General features: G+C 39.5%; 2 protein-coding genes across 5 annotated transcripts in view; one reads left to right on the top strand and one right to left on the bottom strand.

Annotated features, from left to right (window-relative positions):
• Positions 1-1,928, bottom strand: part of large2 (LARGE xylosyl- and glucuronyltransferase 2) — a 164,090-nt gene extending 162,162 nt beyond the window's left edge. For 3 of the 4 annotated variants that reach the window (XM_064336274.1, XM_064336270.1, XM_064336271.1), the window contains exon 1: positions 1,682-1,928. The gene's annotated coding sequence lies outside the window, so the exon portion shown is untranslated. The remainder of the gene's footprint in view (positions 1-1,681) is intronic. The other variant, XM_064336273.1, reaches the window with a different exon arrangement.
• Positions 1,929-4,227: 2,299 nt separating this feature from the next.
• pex16 (peroxisomal biogenesis factor 16) lies at positions 4,228-16,513 on the top strand. Its single transcript, XM_064336279.1, has 11 exons — positions 4,228-4,500; positions 7,448-7,483; positions 7,782-7,858; positions 9,591-9,724; positions 11,913-12,013; positions 12,632-12,712; positions 12,808-12,957; positions 13,756-13,828; positions 13,955-14,074; positions 14,849-14,913; positions 15,459-16,513. The coding sequence occupies exons 1-11, from the start codon at positions 4,374-4,376 to the stop codon at positions 15,515-15,517; spliced, it is 1,023 nt and encodes a 340-aa protein (XP_064192349.1). The 5' UTR covers positions 4,228-4,373; the 3' UTR covers positions 15,518-16,513.
• Positions 16,514-17,006: the final 493 nt, after the last annotated feature.

Genomic DNA, 17,006 nt, shown 5'->3' on the forward strand with positions numbered 1-17,006 from the left:
GAAACCAAGACACAATGCAGGATGTAACACAGAAAATATTACTGAATTCCTGTGTGGAAGAGGCAACAAATTCTGAGGGATGGGTTTCTGTAACCTGCTACCCACCATAAAACTAACAAACTTCAGGTTTTATCACACTTAATCCAATTCTGTTCTACCACTTCAAACCAGAATTTCTAGAATAACTTCAAGAGGATGACCTTTGCTACAGTGGTGGGGACAAAACATCATCACAAAAAGCACCTTTTCGATCAATAGTTTTTGTTCTCTCTGCCAAAATGACTTGCTCAACAAACAGAGATAGATTCAAAGTTATCTTTCTGATGCTCAAAAAATGACAGCAGGAACATAAATCTTTCAGAGTGGCACGCTAATGTCATAATATAAACATTAAAATAACCCTGTACATTGCGGCCATAATGTAGGCTACACACATTGAACAATATAGTCTTTTCCCATGTCCATTAGACCTAGATCGCACTCATTAAAGCCCCAGCAACCCTTACGTCATGAAAAGCTCAGTGGCGTCGGGCGTCCAGGAAACTAAATCAGCTAGTTAATTCCTGCAATACCCTTTGCTGTTTGTCCAAAATACAGTGCACATCACATGACCGAATTCACAAAGGATGCATTGTGCTGTGTGAATTATATTACAACATCTATATACAATATGATGAACAGATCCTGAAACCAAGCCACATGGGTACTGTGATTTGACTTGACAGAACTTGATAGACGCAGGCCACACAACGGTGGATCAACCAACAGCTCCTTGTGATCTCGAAATCTTGACCACTCCAGACGCCTTGTAACCTCACAGGCTACACGCAATAGACTTCAGATCTGCGAATTTAACTGAATGAGGCTACTCATTTTCAGTTCAATAGTGACTGAATAGCCTGCTATTGACTGGATTTTTTTCGACGTGGCATTTTTAATTCTGTACCTAACGCGCAATACTTTTTACTTCAGAAAAGGACCTATCATAATTACAGTTTATTTGTTTTTTCTTCTTTATTATAGTGCATCGTCCCTTTCAGTTCCTTTTTTAAGTTCAATCAAAGCAAATTTATTAGTTTAATCCCAGATGAGCAATCACATCCACACCGGCATGTAAAAATAGCATGCATCGTTATGAACTTAACCAGCCACTATTTGATGCGTTTATTTAAATGTAACCTACATTCATTCTAATACCCAAACTAAAATTAGCAGAACACTTAAGTGTTCGGGTGGTACGTTTTCTAATTCATAAATTGTGAAAATATTTTCACAGTGATAGCCTACTTTCATCTAGTTGTAACTCAAATCAAATCAAAAACATTAACTCGAGTCTGCCTTGCAGCATGAATGGTATGACATAAGTTCTTATAATAGCAAATAAGGACAACCTATACTAAAGTAAGTTTAGCCATTACGAAGAAGCGCTATCACTATGTAAACCCTCATTTAAAATATACATCGAGAAACATTCTGGGAAGACGGCTATCTGAAAAAAGAAAAATAGCCTATGTCCAAGGGTGTAGCTGAGTCAACCATACACTAATATAACTAGACACAACAGAAAAAACAGCCTCATCAAGGGGAAATATACATTAATCTGAAATAAATATATATGCAGCGACAGTTTAAAGAGAAAAAAGACAAGTTTGTGTCTTCGTCTTCCCCGATAGCCACGTACCTTACATCTGCATACTGCACATTCGTATTTCCGCTGGATTTTCGAACGATCTGCGAAATCCAGTGGAACCCTGTTCACAACGTGTCCATTTAAAATATCAAGCTATTTCTCTGATCGGTACAGCTCTTTCTCGCTCTCTCTGTCTAGATCTTTTCAACAACTGATCCGATGTACCTGTTTTCTGCTGCGTCCCATCGATTTCACCAGTTCTCGGGGCACTCGTGTGGACACAGCAGCTGTTGCCTACTCACACTCTCAGCCAATAGTTTTAGGGACACAAGCGGTCGTACAGGATACAATTTCTTGGTGGTGGGGTGGGCATTAAGCTGCGTGTCAGTTATCTGCATCTTCTAGTAGTCTAGGCTAGCCTACTGTTTAATTCAACAGGCATTACATGATTGAATATCATTTAATTACCAGAATTTTCATATAGCTATAACTGAATAAAGTCCTTCTGTGCGAATCCCTTTGTACAATTACAAATTCAAACCCTACAAGAAAGATGTTGACATGTTCAGGTCAATAAAAATATTGCGTGGCTGTGTCCGTTATTGAATTACTGATCGGTGTTTTTATTTTATTTTTTATGTAGGCAATAGCCTAAGTGAAAGGGGATATATAGAATAATTCCACATGCAGCACGAGTTAAGCAGGCTCAATTATGCATTTACATTAAACCAGCAAGTACAGAGATAAGCAAGACAAAATAATGCACACTGCTACATAGATAAAAAATAAAGCAAACCAGTTTTAATCCCAGACTACCAATGAAAGTAGATTTCAAAAGATTATGGGGAAGGGAAGAAATTGTTTCTATAAATGGAATCAGTGCAAACCGTTTATAAGGAGGATTACTAGTATTCTGGCTGATATTACAAAATCCTCTTGGAGGTTGAAGCTCATAAAATGGACTACCAACAGATCTTGGAAGTATACCTCTGAAGAAGGGAAACATATCAAAAACAAAATCACCATGTTATTAATTTTTAAGTTGTATGCATGACTAAAACCCACAAAAAGTAACAAAACTGTGACAGCTTACAAAAAAAAGTCATCGCAGCATCCACTGGGCACAATAGCTCAGTCTAATGGTTTGTGGTAGGGGTATACTAACATTTAAAACATGCAGGCTATCTAAGCTAGGTCATTACCCTCCCACAGATGTGTCCAGTTTTCATAAATGCATCTCCTCCGAAATAAACAGCACATTTGCCTTAGCCAGGCTTTACAAGTAACAATCAACAGCTGCACACATTACTAATCAACCTCACCTGTGCATATATGTAGCTGAGACCACTACTGTCCATGCTACTGAAACTCAGGACTTTATAAAGAAAAATAATCTCAAAAGGCAAGGGGACATATAGGTCATAGTCTCTGGATAAGTTAAAATAAATGTTATGGTTTAGGTGAAATGTGGTTTCTGTAACTATTTTCTCAGTAGAAGAAATATATGATAACATGCAAACAGCCATTTCACTTGTTCAATCACTTGCATAACTTTTAGGTCTTGAACAGAATTTCATTATGTACAATATATTGATGGAAATGAAAATGACATTGATACAGATCAGAGCTGGCAACTGACTGGGTAGTGCTGCTTTATTTGAAATCAATCAATTGATCAAACTTTATTTACATAGCGCCTTTCCAGCAGTACAAAGCACTTAACATTACATTATTTGTAATAAAAGATCAATGAAGATCAATGAAAATACAATAATAAAAACAATACAGTAATAATAGCAATAGTAATAGAAAATTAACAAAATTAAGTCAAATAAAATAGATAAAATGTAATAAAAGGTAGTATATATAAAACTGGGAGTAGGTGGAACAGAGAGTCTGAGAACTCAACTGATCCTTAATGCATTAACTCGTTTTAATGTCGAGAATGCATTTCAGCCTGGAACCTCACGTGAGTGTAAGTAACATTTAAAATCTACTCACACAATCCATATATACCCCTAAACTTAGGGGTGTAACTAGGCAGCTGTTTAATAGGTGACTTAGTTGATGCGCCAGTCTTAACGACTACTTGTATTTTTATTTTTATTTATATTTATTTTTATTTTCCCATAGATTGCGTTGTTGCCGTTCTCGTTGTTAGTGTTAATCAGTTTAACCACCAGGGTCCAAGTTGAACTATGCGGTTGTTCCCTGTACTTGGACCGGTACTTCTCTCTAGGGGTTTCGTCATACTTGTTCCTGGTTATGGTTATACACTTTGTTGTACGTCGCTCTGGATAAGAGCGTCTGCCAAATGCCTGTAATGTAATGTAATGTAATATATGCACACCTATAGTTGCATCTTGAAATTAAGTAGTTCCTTTGAGCTGTAAACCTATTCTTCTTAATCATTTATTATTATTATTATTATAATAATTATTATTATTATTATTATTATTATTATTATTACTACAACTACTACTTTGTAAATATTATCATTACGTCTTTCCCAATCAACAACTGGACGTGCATTGTCACACATTTCAGAGTTAATTGTAGCTGCCTCTTTAAAACGAAAAGCCTTTTTTTTGTATACAGGAAGTGAAATCCATGCTATGGGAAGAACATGTGTATGCGGAAGTTTAATTCACTTCAGTGTATCGTGTCTTAAGACTTTCGCATTTGGTTTCGCTTTGTTTGTGTTTGGCACAGTGTCTACGTAACTGACAGCAAAACTGAAAAAATGTCAGCAAAATGCTTAGAAAGACTTGAGCACCTTTTCCACAGATACCAGGAATATGTAACGAAGAACCCTTCAGCCACAGCGCACCTGGAAAGCACTGTCCGAACACTTTCTTATCTCATTGCAGGTAGGCTGATTTTTTTCAAATCTGTGAAGCGAGAAAGTCGATTTCGAATTAATCGCATATTGTTACAAATAGCTATTTATGCCACCCAACTTTTCGGCTAAGTTTTTTTTTAAATTTTTTTATTACGGCCGAGGGATGGCTTAATTAGCTCGGCAGATAAACTCGAAGACGCATGTCCAATAGCTAGCGAGATTGTCACGTCGTAAAATTTCTTCTTACCGTGAAGAAATCCCTGATTTGTTGACATTCTGGACAGATGTCACTGCAATCGAATTTATCGCTGATACCCTCTCGCAGAACTTCATACACAAGCAATGCCGGACACGCTGTCCTGAATGGATATTGTGTTGCCACTGCGGCACAATGATGTCGAGAATTACCATCTTTGGGGGGGAAAGCTATATGCTGTTGCAGCATTTAGATCAAACGTTCCATGCATTAAAAAGCACTCGTCAATCACAAGCTCAATCTGTTTACAATGCTATCATAGCACAGAGCGTTTAAACTGGATATAGCGCTGCACCCCTTACCAAAAAAAAAGAGACTATGCGTTGATTTTAAATATAGATTTATTAGTCTGATCTTGATAACTTTGGGACTAAACTGCCCCACTTCCAGTTGATAAAACTCAAAAGTAACAGTGAGTTCAAAAGTAACAGTGAGCACTGGTTTACTACTACTTTACTACTACTTCAGTATTTTTGTATCATTTTCTGTAGCCTACTTGAACATATTGATGTTTTAAAAGTTGCAATGAAGTTCAAGTATGAGCCTACATATACTTTCCTCAAGTGTGTAAAGGGTGAAGTTCAAAGGTGTGCCAAGTGCACTTTCTAATTTTAAGAAAGTATTCTATATTAGTGTGCTTATAAAACTTTGTAGGGTCCACCTGCTCCACCATGTCAAATGTCCCCTCAATGTAGGCTAAAACTGGTTATTCAAGTGTTGGCTTATCGTTTGATATCATGGAAGATATCCCAACACATCTCCATCATAAAATTCTGGGGCAAATCCATAGTTGGTACATAAAAACTGAAGGGATCCTCAGCCATGTTTTTGGGTTAATGAAACTGACTTCACAGGCAAAGATATTTAGGAGAAATCATTGAAAATGTATAATAGGACAGCACCTTATTCCTGAATTCCCCTCCTTCATCAGTGAGAATTTGTTTTTGAGCTCCAAACTTATAGAAAAATTCCACAATACATTATGCTACATCCTCAGCTTGCTTAGACTTAGAGTGGAAATGCCTCTGCCAAAATTTTTTAGTTGATCATAAAAGCATATGTACAAATTGGCTCTTGCAGTTGCCATCAGTTTCCCCACAAGGTCCATCCCGATGAGTACAAATGGTTCAGACACCCGAGCAGTTCCAAATGATGGACAATGAAATGAAAATTGGTAGCTTTATATTCAAAGAGGCATGAATACATGGAGCTTACGTGATCTGGGATATAGTCTTTGTGTTTGATGTTTTTTCTGGCACAGAGGGAGTTTAGGAATAAGGTTCTGTCCTATTTTCATGCATTTTCAGTAACATCTTTACCTGTGCAGTCAGTTTCATTAACCCAAAAAAGTAGCTAGGGCTCACTTCAGTTTTCTTACGTACTAACTATGGATCCTCCCCTGAATTTTTTGATGGAGTGATGCTGGGGTGTCTTTCATGATGACTTCAATAATCAGTTTTAGGCTGAAGGGAACACTGACAAGGTGGATCCTACAAAGTTTTATAAGCACACAGCTATAGCATACTTTCTAAAAATATGAAAGTTCAACAGTGAATCAAGTATTCTATTACACTTCAGGAAAGTATACTTAAGTATACTCAAGTATGCTTATACTTGAACCTGTTATACCTGAAGGTTTAGTACAACAGGTAGCCTATACTTATTTAAGCTACAGAAAATGATACTAAGGTACTGAAGTAGTAGGAAGCCACATGTGCCCTCTGGATGTTTCAGTTACTTTTGAGTTGTATTAACTAAAATGTGGGCCAATTTAAAATAGTATGTTTCAATTAGGTAATGCCCTATACACAGTAATGCCAATGCAAAATATAAAGAATTAGAGCATACCAGGAATTCTATAAAATACCAATTACATCCCCTTGCCCCCAAACTGGGATTTAAAAATATTAATACAATTTGTTATCTATAACAGTATCAAAATAACTTTTTATGCTTTTGTGACTCAGTCTCAGTCACAAAAGTAATGCATTAATTAACCATACCGTATAGTTTGGCCTACAATATAATATGTATTGACAGAATTGTCAACTGGGCTACACTACGTTTGCATGTCAGGTGTGCTGCACAGTAAGAACAAATTTCAGGACAGCGCTTCCGGCATTGCTTGTGTCGAAAGCGCTGCATGAGTAACAGCGATAGATTCACGGCAGTCACTGTCCAGAATGTAAGCAAGAACTTAAACAAGTCAGAGACTTTTCACTGTAAGAAGTTTAAAGTTTTGTGGAGTCTTGACATTTATGACGACACGCTTGTCTGGTTAATGTAGAAGGTAAAATTTAACATGTACTGTAGTAGTAGAATGTGCCTAAAGGTAACGTTACTTATTTAAATCAACGTTTGTCGAGAAGCTTAGAATCTGCCTGTTTTTTTCACTAATAAACCCTGATTTGTTAATTATTTCATGTAAGAATCTATATTTAGGCTATACACCGATTTACTCCCACTTACTGTTACTTGAAGGTTGATGTAGATTGTGTCAAACCATTTGATATCTGGTAATGACAGTGAGTCATACACAGTTCATTGTGTGAAAAAATATGGATATATGCACACACATGCATATAGGCTATACATGCATACCTTTGACACATTGAATGATTACTAAATGTTATAAAATAATTAGCCTAAATGCATTTAGAGAAAAATGTTATAAAACCATGTATAAGGGTCATAACTTGTGCTGCTGTTTTTTTTGCAGGTCGGTTTTCTGACTCCCATGAACTCTCGGCTCTAGGTGAGCAGCGCTCTCTCAAAGACCTCATAATTGGATGGATGGATAAAAGGTTTAGACCCTTTACAGGTCTTCTTGATACTCTACACTTGCAGCACACATGATCCACACTCTCTGTTTTGCCTTTGAAGTCAGGTCTTTTGCCTACATCTGAAATACTATTAGCTGAGTGACCATAACTAATCTTGTGGCTAAACTTGTGGCTCTACTCTCTACTGCCCGCTATAGTCTGTAGTGCACTGCAACAGAGAGCCTCGGAGCCTCTGAGCTTTAAGGTAGCATGTGCTGATTTGTCCTTCAGTGTACTCTGCCTCCAACTTGCTGGTCCTGCTGAATGATGGGATATTGCGCCGGGGTCAGTGCCGAGCCCTTCCTGTGGTGAGTGCAGCTGTTTAACTTGTCAGGTGGGGAATTATTTAGCCTCGAGGCTAATGGAGACTTTTGTTTCCAGATTGCCTCAGCTGGAAAATCACTGTGGCAAGGCCTCTCTTTTGCCAACATTTCATGTTATTCATTTCTGTAGCTCTGATGTGGGGCTGGCATTCTGATTCTTACCGTGCATTTGTCAAGAGGTGGAGCTTCTGGTTTCTACACTATACACATGAATATGGTAGTGCAAATTGGGCTGTAGTGTTTTAGTTTTTTTTTTGCTTGATAATTGTTTAGGCGAATTGGTATTACGCGTACGTACCTTTTTAAAACCCTGAAAGTCACTCTGAAGAACCCTCTGGCAAAAGAACAGAAAAATGAATTAATGCACAGTATTACACAGAACTAAACGATGAGCAATTTGCTCTACCAGAACTCTGTGTAGCATAAGAGAAAAAGAGTAAAATAATTACATTGTATATAATCCAAATATGAAAAACTGGTTCAAAATATGGTCAGGTTGAGTAGGACACAGTACTGTGAAATGGAACAAACCTATTCTGAACCTATGTGATGTTCCTAGAAGATTTCTTTATCATTATCAATTCTCTATATGCCATTCTCATTCTTGATTTGCCATCCCAGAAGCCTGGTACACTTAATTGTCTGATCTAGCATCAAATCAAATTTTAGTTATATAGCAGATGTTATAGAGAATTTTTTTTACAATATGCTTAACAGTATACCCCAGCCTAAATGGGGTATACAAGTTATTGTTCATTCCCTAATGGCAACACAGCTCCTTGTGTATTACTGTCGGAAAGCTTAGATAAAAGACGTATGTACAATCTCTCAGAATGTGAAGAGAAACTTTCCGGAAGTTCAAATAATCAGCAACAATAATCAGATATATTCTGATGATCGTGTATACAGGGCTTAGACCTAATCTGTGATACGAAAAGCATTGGAGAGCCGATGGCTTGTGAAGGATTTAAGTGTGGAGATGAGCTTTTATACTCTTGTTTAAGATACAGGTCTTTATCAGTATAGGAAAGCACACAAGTTCAGTGGTTTGAAAACATCCACCTGTGGAACATCTGTTAGTTCTGTCTGTTTTTGTGTGCAGACAAGAAGGGTCTCTACTGTAGGATAAGTAACTAGGCTGACTATAAGAGGCCTCTGTTTTCTGAGGGTATTATCAAGTCAAAGAAATAAACAACACTGCCATCTTGCTGCAGCTTTAAAAAAATATATAAATTTGTTGCATGCCTCGTGTTCTGAACTTGAATTTGGAAAAAGGTTGTCTATTAAAATCATATCATTTAATTCCACAGACCTCTATACTTAAAAATGAATTTGGCTGTAACACGCCTTGCCATTGGAAGGAAATCAATGTTCCAGTTGTGCTGGGTTTGTCTGCATTGGTTAAGGAAGATATCTTGAATGGTGACCCATTTTGAACATTAGCCGGGTCTATTTATGTAAGTTAATGATTAAGGCTGGGTGTTTGTCATGGAAATTATAGGCTGAAAATCATCGACAACTGAAAAAAGGCAGAAGAGTCCATTTAAAAAACTATTAAATTATTTAATAGATCTAATGCACAGCAGAGATAAATCATTGAAAATAAACATGCACAAGTGTAGCAACAGTAACAAGCGCTTGAAGTTTGAAGTGTGTGTGTGTGCATGTGCATGCAAGTGCAGCTTTACTACCCCGATTGTATGTACTCTTTTTCTAGTCGCTGTCTGAGCAGAAGCTGCTCACCTGGCTGTCTGTTCTGGAGCATTTGGAGGTCTTCATTGAGATGGGAGCCAGCAGACTGTGGGGGGAGGTGGGCCGCTGGCTGGTCATCGTCCTCATCCAGATCAGCAAGTAAGGACCTCGTCGTGGTGTCTTTCAGTTTGGCACCTCGGGTCATTCACTGCTGTTCGTGCTGTACTCTCGGACCCCTGTCGAAAACGACAGCAAACAGGCCGGTCAGGATCTTTGTTCTGTACATGAACTCATCAGTTCCGTTCCTGTAGCACCACTGTGTTCACTGGTTCGATTTAACTCACACCTGCGAAGCTGAAATCATTCTCCACCAGGCTACAGCCCTCATCCAGTCTAAGGTGTTCACCCAAGCCAACAGTATTTTCTTTACCCAGAATCTGCAGTTCTCTAATCCTTTCCTTACTGGCAGATGATTGAAATGGTCAGATTAAGACATTGAAATTGTGATGATTATCAAAGTACTGTAGGAGCACACATTGACTTATTTGGAGATGGGCTTATTTCCCCCCCTCGTTCACACTTTGGCCTCATTAATTAATTCACAGTTTATAGGAAATGGTAAACCCTTATGATGTGCTGTTATCGAGGGGAAAAAGTCATTAATTTTATTGAGCGTGAAGGGAGATTACCCTGTAGTAAGTATAATTTCATTGGTCACAGGCTGCCTTTATTTAATTTCAAGCCTTTATTTAAATGAAGCCCACATTTGGATCAATAATGAAGACACCTATAAATCAAAGTACCTTTCAATCCAAAAGATTGGACTCCAGACTGCCAAAACATCTATGCACTAGTTTTATTTAACTGTAGTATAAAGTATGCACTTGTGTGGCTTGTACCGGGTTTGGGTGGCACAGATGCACAAATAGAGAACTTAAAATTCTGGAGAAAGCAGGAATTCTAAGTAAAAATGAAACTTGCCAGTTTGGTGATTAAAGTTAAACTCATAACTCATGCAGATGCTAGTCTGTAGCTCTTTATTACTTTTGCATATTCATGTCTGGTTCTGGCCATAAAATTTCAATTTATGACAGAGCTGTGGATCAGGTTTAAAGTCGGCAAAGTTCAGAAGTTGGTGGCAAAATTTATGCAGCCAGTCTGATCTGGTGTGTGTATGCGTGTTTGCTTGCGTGTGTGGTTGTCTGTGTGAGTGTTGCCACTATCTGTCAATGCGCAATGTACAATTCTTGTCCAAATTTTTCCACATCAGTTTGCACATCAGCAATTACTACTTTCCTAAGAATATATACACGATTATATATCTCTTAATCACAGGACAACTACATTCACTGTTCCTTCTTTTACCAGAGCTAACACAAAATCGACATGAGCAAGGTCCAACCGTCACTGATTACTAGATTCAAGACAACATTTAATAGCTTAATGGATTAAACTGCTTGTTTCTCCACTTTGAACAGCTAACAATTGGTTGAAGCATATTTGAATATTGTTCACCTAAAGGCAAATATGCAAAAATGGCAACCTTCAAGCTTTAACCCAAACGTGCAAATGCCTTATTATATCTCATTAACCTCCTAATTGTGCACCTTGAGTCAGGAGCATAGACTCAACAAATCAGTCGCTAGGACAGAGCTCACTGGAACACCAGCACTGATAGTGCTGTACCTTTGCCAACGTGGACAAACACAAGTTTGCACTTTATACACAGGTACAGATAATTAGACTACATTGTGCATAAACCGTTTTAGTACTAATCTTCCAGTGGGAAGGGCAATGTTTATCTTTGGAAGCCAGCTGTCAACAGACTTTATGAGTCGGCAACCACTTAAATCAATAATAAATGTAATATTACAAACAGGTCTGTTCTGGCAAAAACACAATTTGCAATCATTTCGCAGTTATTGAACGCAATGTAATAACGCTTGTAAATAACCTAAAAATACATGAATACAAAACAGCCCGCGTTTGCTCCCAGCTATTGCAGCTGCTATCTTTTATTATGTGGGAACACTTTGTTCCGAGGCCTTGAATTTGAGCAGGCACAGCACAGATTCATTTACTTTCATAGTATGCTGTACGAGAGCATCTAATCATCACCGTCTAATACCTGCCCATGCATCTGAAATAATGGTCTGTCTGTGCAGTAGCAACCATTAGACTGCTGTTTGCCATAGAGGATTGCCATGTCCCCTCCACTGTCCTAATACCACTGTGTCAGTGATTTTTCCTGTCAAGGTGAAATGAGAGATGGAGGCTATTGCCAATGCTCTGGCTGAATTGCTTTGTGTAGGGCAGGAGAGTAATGTGTATCGCTCTTCTCCTTTAGAGCGATTCTGAGAATTCTGCTGCTGTTCTGGTACAAGTCCGGGATCCAGACATCTCCACCCATCATCCCCCTGGACAGAGAGAAGCATCAGAACAGCCTAGGTAAGAACCGGGATCCACATCTACAGTGCAGTGACGGAATTGCCATTCCTAATGCGTAGCAGTTTGAGCCCATTCAGGTCTTACCTTAAAAATGTTGGTGTACCACCAGAAGGAAGGATCAATTCAGTTCAGGTTTACTAGAATCCGCTTGACCCTAGCTTAAATGGCAGTGCATGAAGACTAGTTTTATTTCCCTGTGCTAACAGTACATAAGAAAAGTTGCAAGTATTCTGTTAAGGCTGTCATCAAATTTGAAAGTAAATTGACTGAGACAATGTCTGCTGTTATTCTCTGCTTACTTGCATTAATATATTTTGGTCTAAATGTATACTGAGTAAACAGTAAAGATAATAGACCATAAATAAATAGAGAACAAAGTGGATATGGTGTATGAATTATAGTTTGATAAAAAATGGTTTGGGTCTGGTTTTACCCAAATCCCAGTGGTCTATATGAAACGCAGTAGCTCTAATCCATCATTTTCTATTCATGAAGTATTGACAGTAATGTATGGGCACAGGCATAGCTGCAGGCATTGTGATAAAATACTTCTGCTCCGTTAGCAATAACAGCCTCTCAATTCATAATAACAGTTCAGTCGTTAATGTTTTTCTGCAGATGAGGAGAGTGAGGGTGGAGAGGGGGACCCCTCCTTCGTGGGACAGCGATCCGGAAGGGTGGTGCGGCCGTTGAGCAGCGGTAAAAACTCCCCAAACCCCCCCACCCCCACCCCCCACCGTTATGGTGTGCTCCGAGGTAATGACTTGCTGAAGCCCCTTTCTGTATTACCCCAGTGCCCACCCTTCACGCCCGTTTGTGGGGAGCCCCCCGTCAGGAGAGGAGACGGGGTCGCCCCGAGGAAGACCCGTACCCAGCCCCCACCCCGCTGGGCCTGCAGGAGACCATCGCGGAGTCCCTGTTCATCAGCCGGCCCCTGGTGCATCGTATCCTCACCCCGTTTATACCGCCACTGCCTACCCCTGCAGCTCAGCACTGTTCAGCCTCTTCCATAACTCCACCTCAGACAGAGCCATACTGACAGCTTTAGCAGCTTCATTTCAAATATTCAAAACACGCATGATCACACACACAATTTCCCAGTCATTTTCACTAAGTGTTTGTTTTCTTAAGGTTAAAAAGCATGAGAATATATAGATATAAACGTATGTATGCCAGAACAGGCATACAGTGAGCTCCATAAAGTTTGGGACAAAGACAGTTTTTTGCTTGATTTGGCTCTGTACTCCACAATTTTTGATTTGTATTCAAATTGAAAGTTTAAAGTGCTCATTCTCAGCTTTTATTAAAGGCTATTTTTTATACTTTTTGGTTTCACATGTAAAAATAACAACACTTTTTATACATACACTAACTAAGCCTAACCCTAAAAAAAAACTTTTTTTATCAATCTGATCCCTGGTTTTCGAGCTCCTCCAGTTCCTCGCTTGTATGTGAGGCTGGAGCACTCACCGGCCAGCCCATTCACAGCTTGAAAACGGAGCATTGATTGATTAGGGATTGATTAGATCCACACACAGTGAATCAACTCAGAGTAACCCATTCAAAGTTCTCTCAAGACTCAAAGCATTTAAAATTTTGAAAGTCATTAAAGACAGACCAAGTGTTGACAGTGTTTTGGCTGCAGATTTTGTCAGGCAGCCATCGGTGTCATTCTCATGGGTGTATAGGGCTTTGCTGTATGGAAGTGCTTTTCTTTCCTTAACACACACTCCTATCCAAAGTGCTCAGTCTAGGGCTTTGTGGAAGAAAATCGTGGAAGCCTTGGCTCATTTCTGCACTCCTGGAAGTAACAAGGTAATGGCACTGAAGGCACTCTGCAGTGCTCTGTATTCCCTAGGGAAGTACACAGGAAGTACCTGCTGTGCCGTGCACGATGGAGTGTTGGTGTGGAGTAGCATAACGCTGTTTGTCTTCCCGCAGTTTCGGTCTCATGAGCGAAACGAAGTCTCTGAATCGGACGGAGCGAGCGGAGATGAGGCGCAGGGCGTTCCTGCTCTTCTACTACCTGCTCCGATCCCCCTTCTACGACAGATTCTCAGAGTAAGAGTCCTCACTAGTGCTGTGTGTATGCATGTGTGTGCGTGTGCGTGTGCGTGTGCGTGTGTGTGTGTGTGTGTGTGCGTGTGTGTATGTGCGTGCGTGTGCGTGTCCGCGTTCCTGCTCTTCTGCTACCTGCTCTGATCCCCCTTCTACGACAGATTCTCAGAGTAAGAGTCCTCACTAGTGCTGTGTGTATGCATGTGCGTGTGTGTGCGTGTGTGTGTATGTGCGTGCGTGTGCGTGTGCGTGTCCGCGTTCCTGCTCTTCTGCTACCTGCTCCGATCCCCCTTCTACGACAGATTCTCAGAGTAAGAGTCCTCACTAGTGCTCTGTGTATTTGTGTGTGCGTGGGGGGGGGACATAGGTCATTAGTATTAGGTCCTACTAGTATTCATTTTTGCTAAAGTGCAGTAATGCTGTGCTAATATAAATAATCCAGTAAAATATTGCAAATCTCTGTGCAAAATTATCAATGTGTAACCTACATTAGAACCATTAAATATTTATGTTTACAATATTACATGAATACTTTAAAAAAAGTATATTCATATGCAAATACTCTGTTATTGAAAACGCTCTTTAGTAATTGTATAAATTGGCATCAGGGGAGCAGGCGGGTTACTGCGGTATATTTATCTACAGTTGACTGACTTCTGGAATGCAAACCATTTGGGAGTACAGGGTATTAATAGTCATAGAGACGCATGGAGCTCAGGGATGCTGAAATGTCTGTCATCATTCTGGCTTTCATCACATTTCATTCTATTTATACAGGACAAAGATTCTGTTTCTGCTGAGATTTCTCGCAGACCAAATACCAGGTTTTGGATTCGTCACACGTGAGTATAAATCTGCACCATTGGTTAAAGTAAATTTTTTATACATTTTGGCTTCACCATGTAGAAATTACAGAGCTTTTTATACATACCCTGCCCCCCCTCCCATTTCAGGGCACATGCTTGGGACATATTAATGTTATGTAAATGAAATGAATAAGTCGTGTGTAGTACCTTGTTGCATATCCTTAGCATGCAATGACTGCTTGAAGTCTGTGACCAGTAGATATCACCAGGTGCTGAGTATCTTCTCAGGTGATACTCTGCCAGGCCTGTACTGCAGCCGTCTTCAGGTCCAGCTTGTTTCAGGAGGCCAGTTTTTGGCATACCTCTGACCACTACACAATTTTAAAAGATGCAAATTGGGGTTGAGAGAAAGAGCACATAGGGGAGGGAGATAGAACCACCATGCATCATAGGCACATTAAAGCTTGTACATTTCACATATTGCTTTGAGTTATTAAAGTGGGATTTGTTCGTTAGCATTTAAAGGGAAGGGCAATTTGGGCACTGGTCATTCTGGTGTTATGCATTTGTGCTTTCCTCAGGTCCTCTGATGGATTACCTCCCAGTCTGGCAGAAGATTTACTTTTATAATTGGGGGTGAGGTCATCGAATATGTTATACTGTACAAGGACAAATGCTTCAGAGAAAGATGAGCCATGCATGATGGGATATCCCAGTGCACATCTCTGCCAACTGTTTGGTTTTTTCTAAGAAAAAAACTCTCACGAGTTCCACAAAATTGTTTGTAAAAAATAGAATGCTGACAGACACTTTTATGGGTCTGACTGAAATGTGAATAGCCTCTTCTATGATTTACCTTTCAATTGTTTGACTCACTTTGTTGTTATCAATAGTTTCCCATTGCATCAAAGGGCATAATATGAATATAGATTCCTATTTATTGTGATTTGTTTTGGGGGGATAATCATTTTCGATATACTTTAAATTTGTCTTTCTGTACTTTCAGTTGTCATATTTTTTCCTAATTTTGAGTGTTGCTTAAATAGTGTCTCTATACCATTTGCCCTGCAGTTATTCCTGTGTAATGGTAAGAGATCTCTTGCATTGGTTACATACTGTTCTGTTGGTAAACTGGCAGGTATCTACATGTCTCTCGTTGTTTTCTTTAAGCAAATCAGCTTTCCCTCTGAATAACATGGGCATTGGCACACATTGGTTGGTAAGTTACCAGTCCGTGCCCTCGGTTTGTTTGAAGGGCACTCTCAGAGGAGGGCGCATGAACCATGGATATAACTGTGAATTAAATTATCTGACAACATTGAGAATTCCTGGGCTAATGGGCATTGTGCATCCCACCCGACTCCCACGTTAAAGTTTTAATGAGACATTTCCGTAGGGTCTTGGTACTAATTGGAGCCAGCTGGTAGTTTATGGAGATTAGGGGTTTTACACTGTGTGAAAATTGCTTAATAGCTTTCGTTAACACAAGTTCCAGGAACATATAACGGGTGTGAACGTTGTTGGAGATCCTGAAGAATCATGACTGTTTTATTATGGGAGCATGTATGTGTGTGAATGATTTTGTAAATCTTGTAAAGCACTTTGTAAAAACTTTCAATAAATCTCAAAATGATCAGATATGTATTGGTATATTATTCAACTGGGCAGGTTCTTTGTTCTTTGCCTAGGTGTTGTGCTACAATGGCAGATTTGGGGAGTTGTACATTAGTCCCGTGCAAAGTGCTCTTGGAATTCAGGCCAAACCGCGCTGAGTGTTTAGTTTCATAAGCTTTCGACACTGGACCCTGTTATGTCCCAGAATTGACCTGCATTACAGTATCCCGCTACTGGAGGTAACACTGAGCCACTTCTACAATAACCACAACCTCAAAAAGATCAAGCATTCTTTTATCCTCATACCCTAAACTCTGACCAAAAAACGGTTTTAACACAGTCACACGTTCTGTCCATATCCAGATGATCAGCAGGGCAGTCACCATGAGCAAGACCCAGCAAGCATTCACAATGTCGGGGCTAGTCACAAGTCCATTATTAGTTGGCTAGTCACATGCCACTACAGTAACACGGCCCAGTGTGCACTAACAATGCCCCTATACTAACAGCTTTTT

Source organism: Anguilla rostrata, chromosome 5 (assembly GCF_018555375.3).
Source record: "Anguilla rostrata isolate EN2019 chromosome 5, ASM1855537v3, whole genome shotgun sequence".
NCBI classification, from domain to species: domain Eukaryota; kingdom Metazoa; phylum Chordata; class Actinopteri; order Anguilliformes; family Anguillidae; genus Anguilla; species Anguilla rostrata.

Bases quoted from the DNA above. Each gene is read 5' to 3' on its own strand.
- pex16 (XM_064336279.1), top strand. From the start codon at position 4,374: ATGTCAGCAAAATGCTTAGAAAGACTTGAGCACCTTTTCCACAGATAC. The intron at 7,484-7,781 runs GTGAGCAGCGCT...TTTGTCCTTCAG, and splicing joins CCATGAACTCTCGGCTCTAG to TGTACTCTGCCTCCAACTTG. The intron at 7,859-9,590 runs GTGAGTGCAGCT...CTCTTTTTCTAG, and splicing joins AGTGCCGAGCCCTTCCTGTG to TCGCTGTCTGAGCAGAAGCT.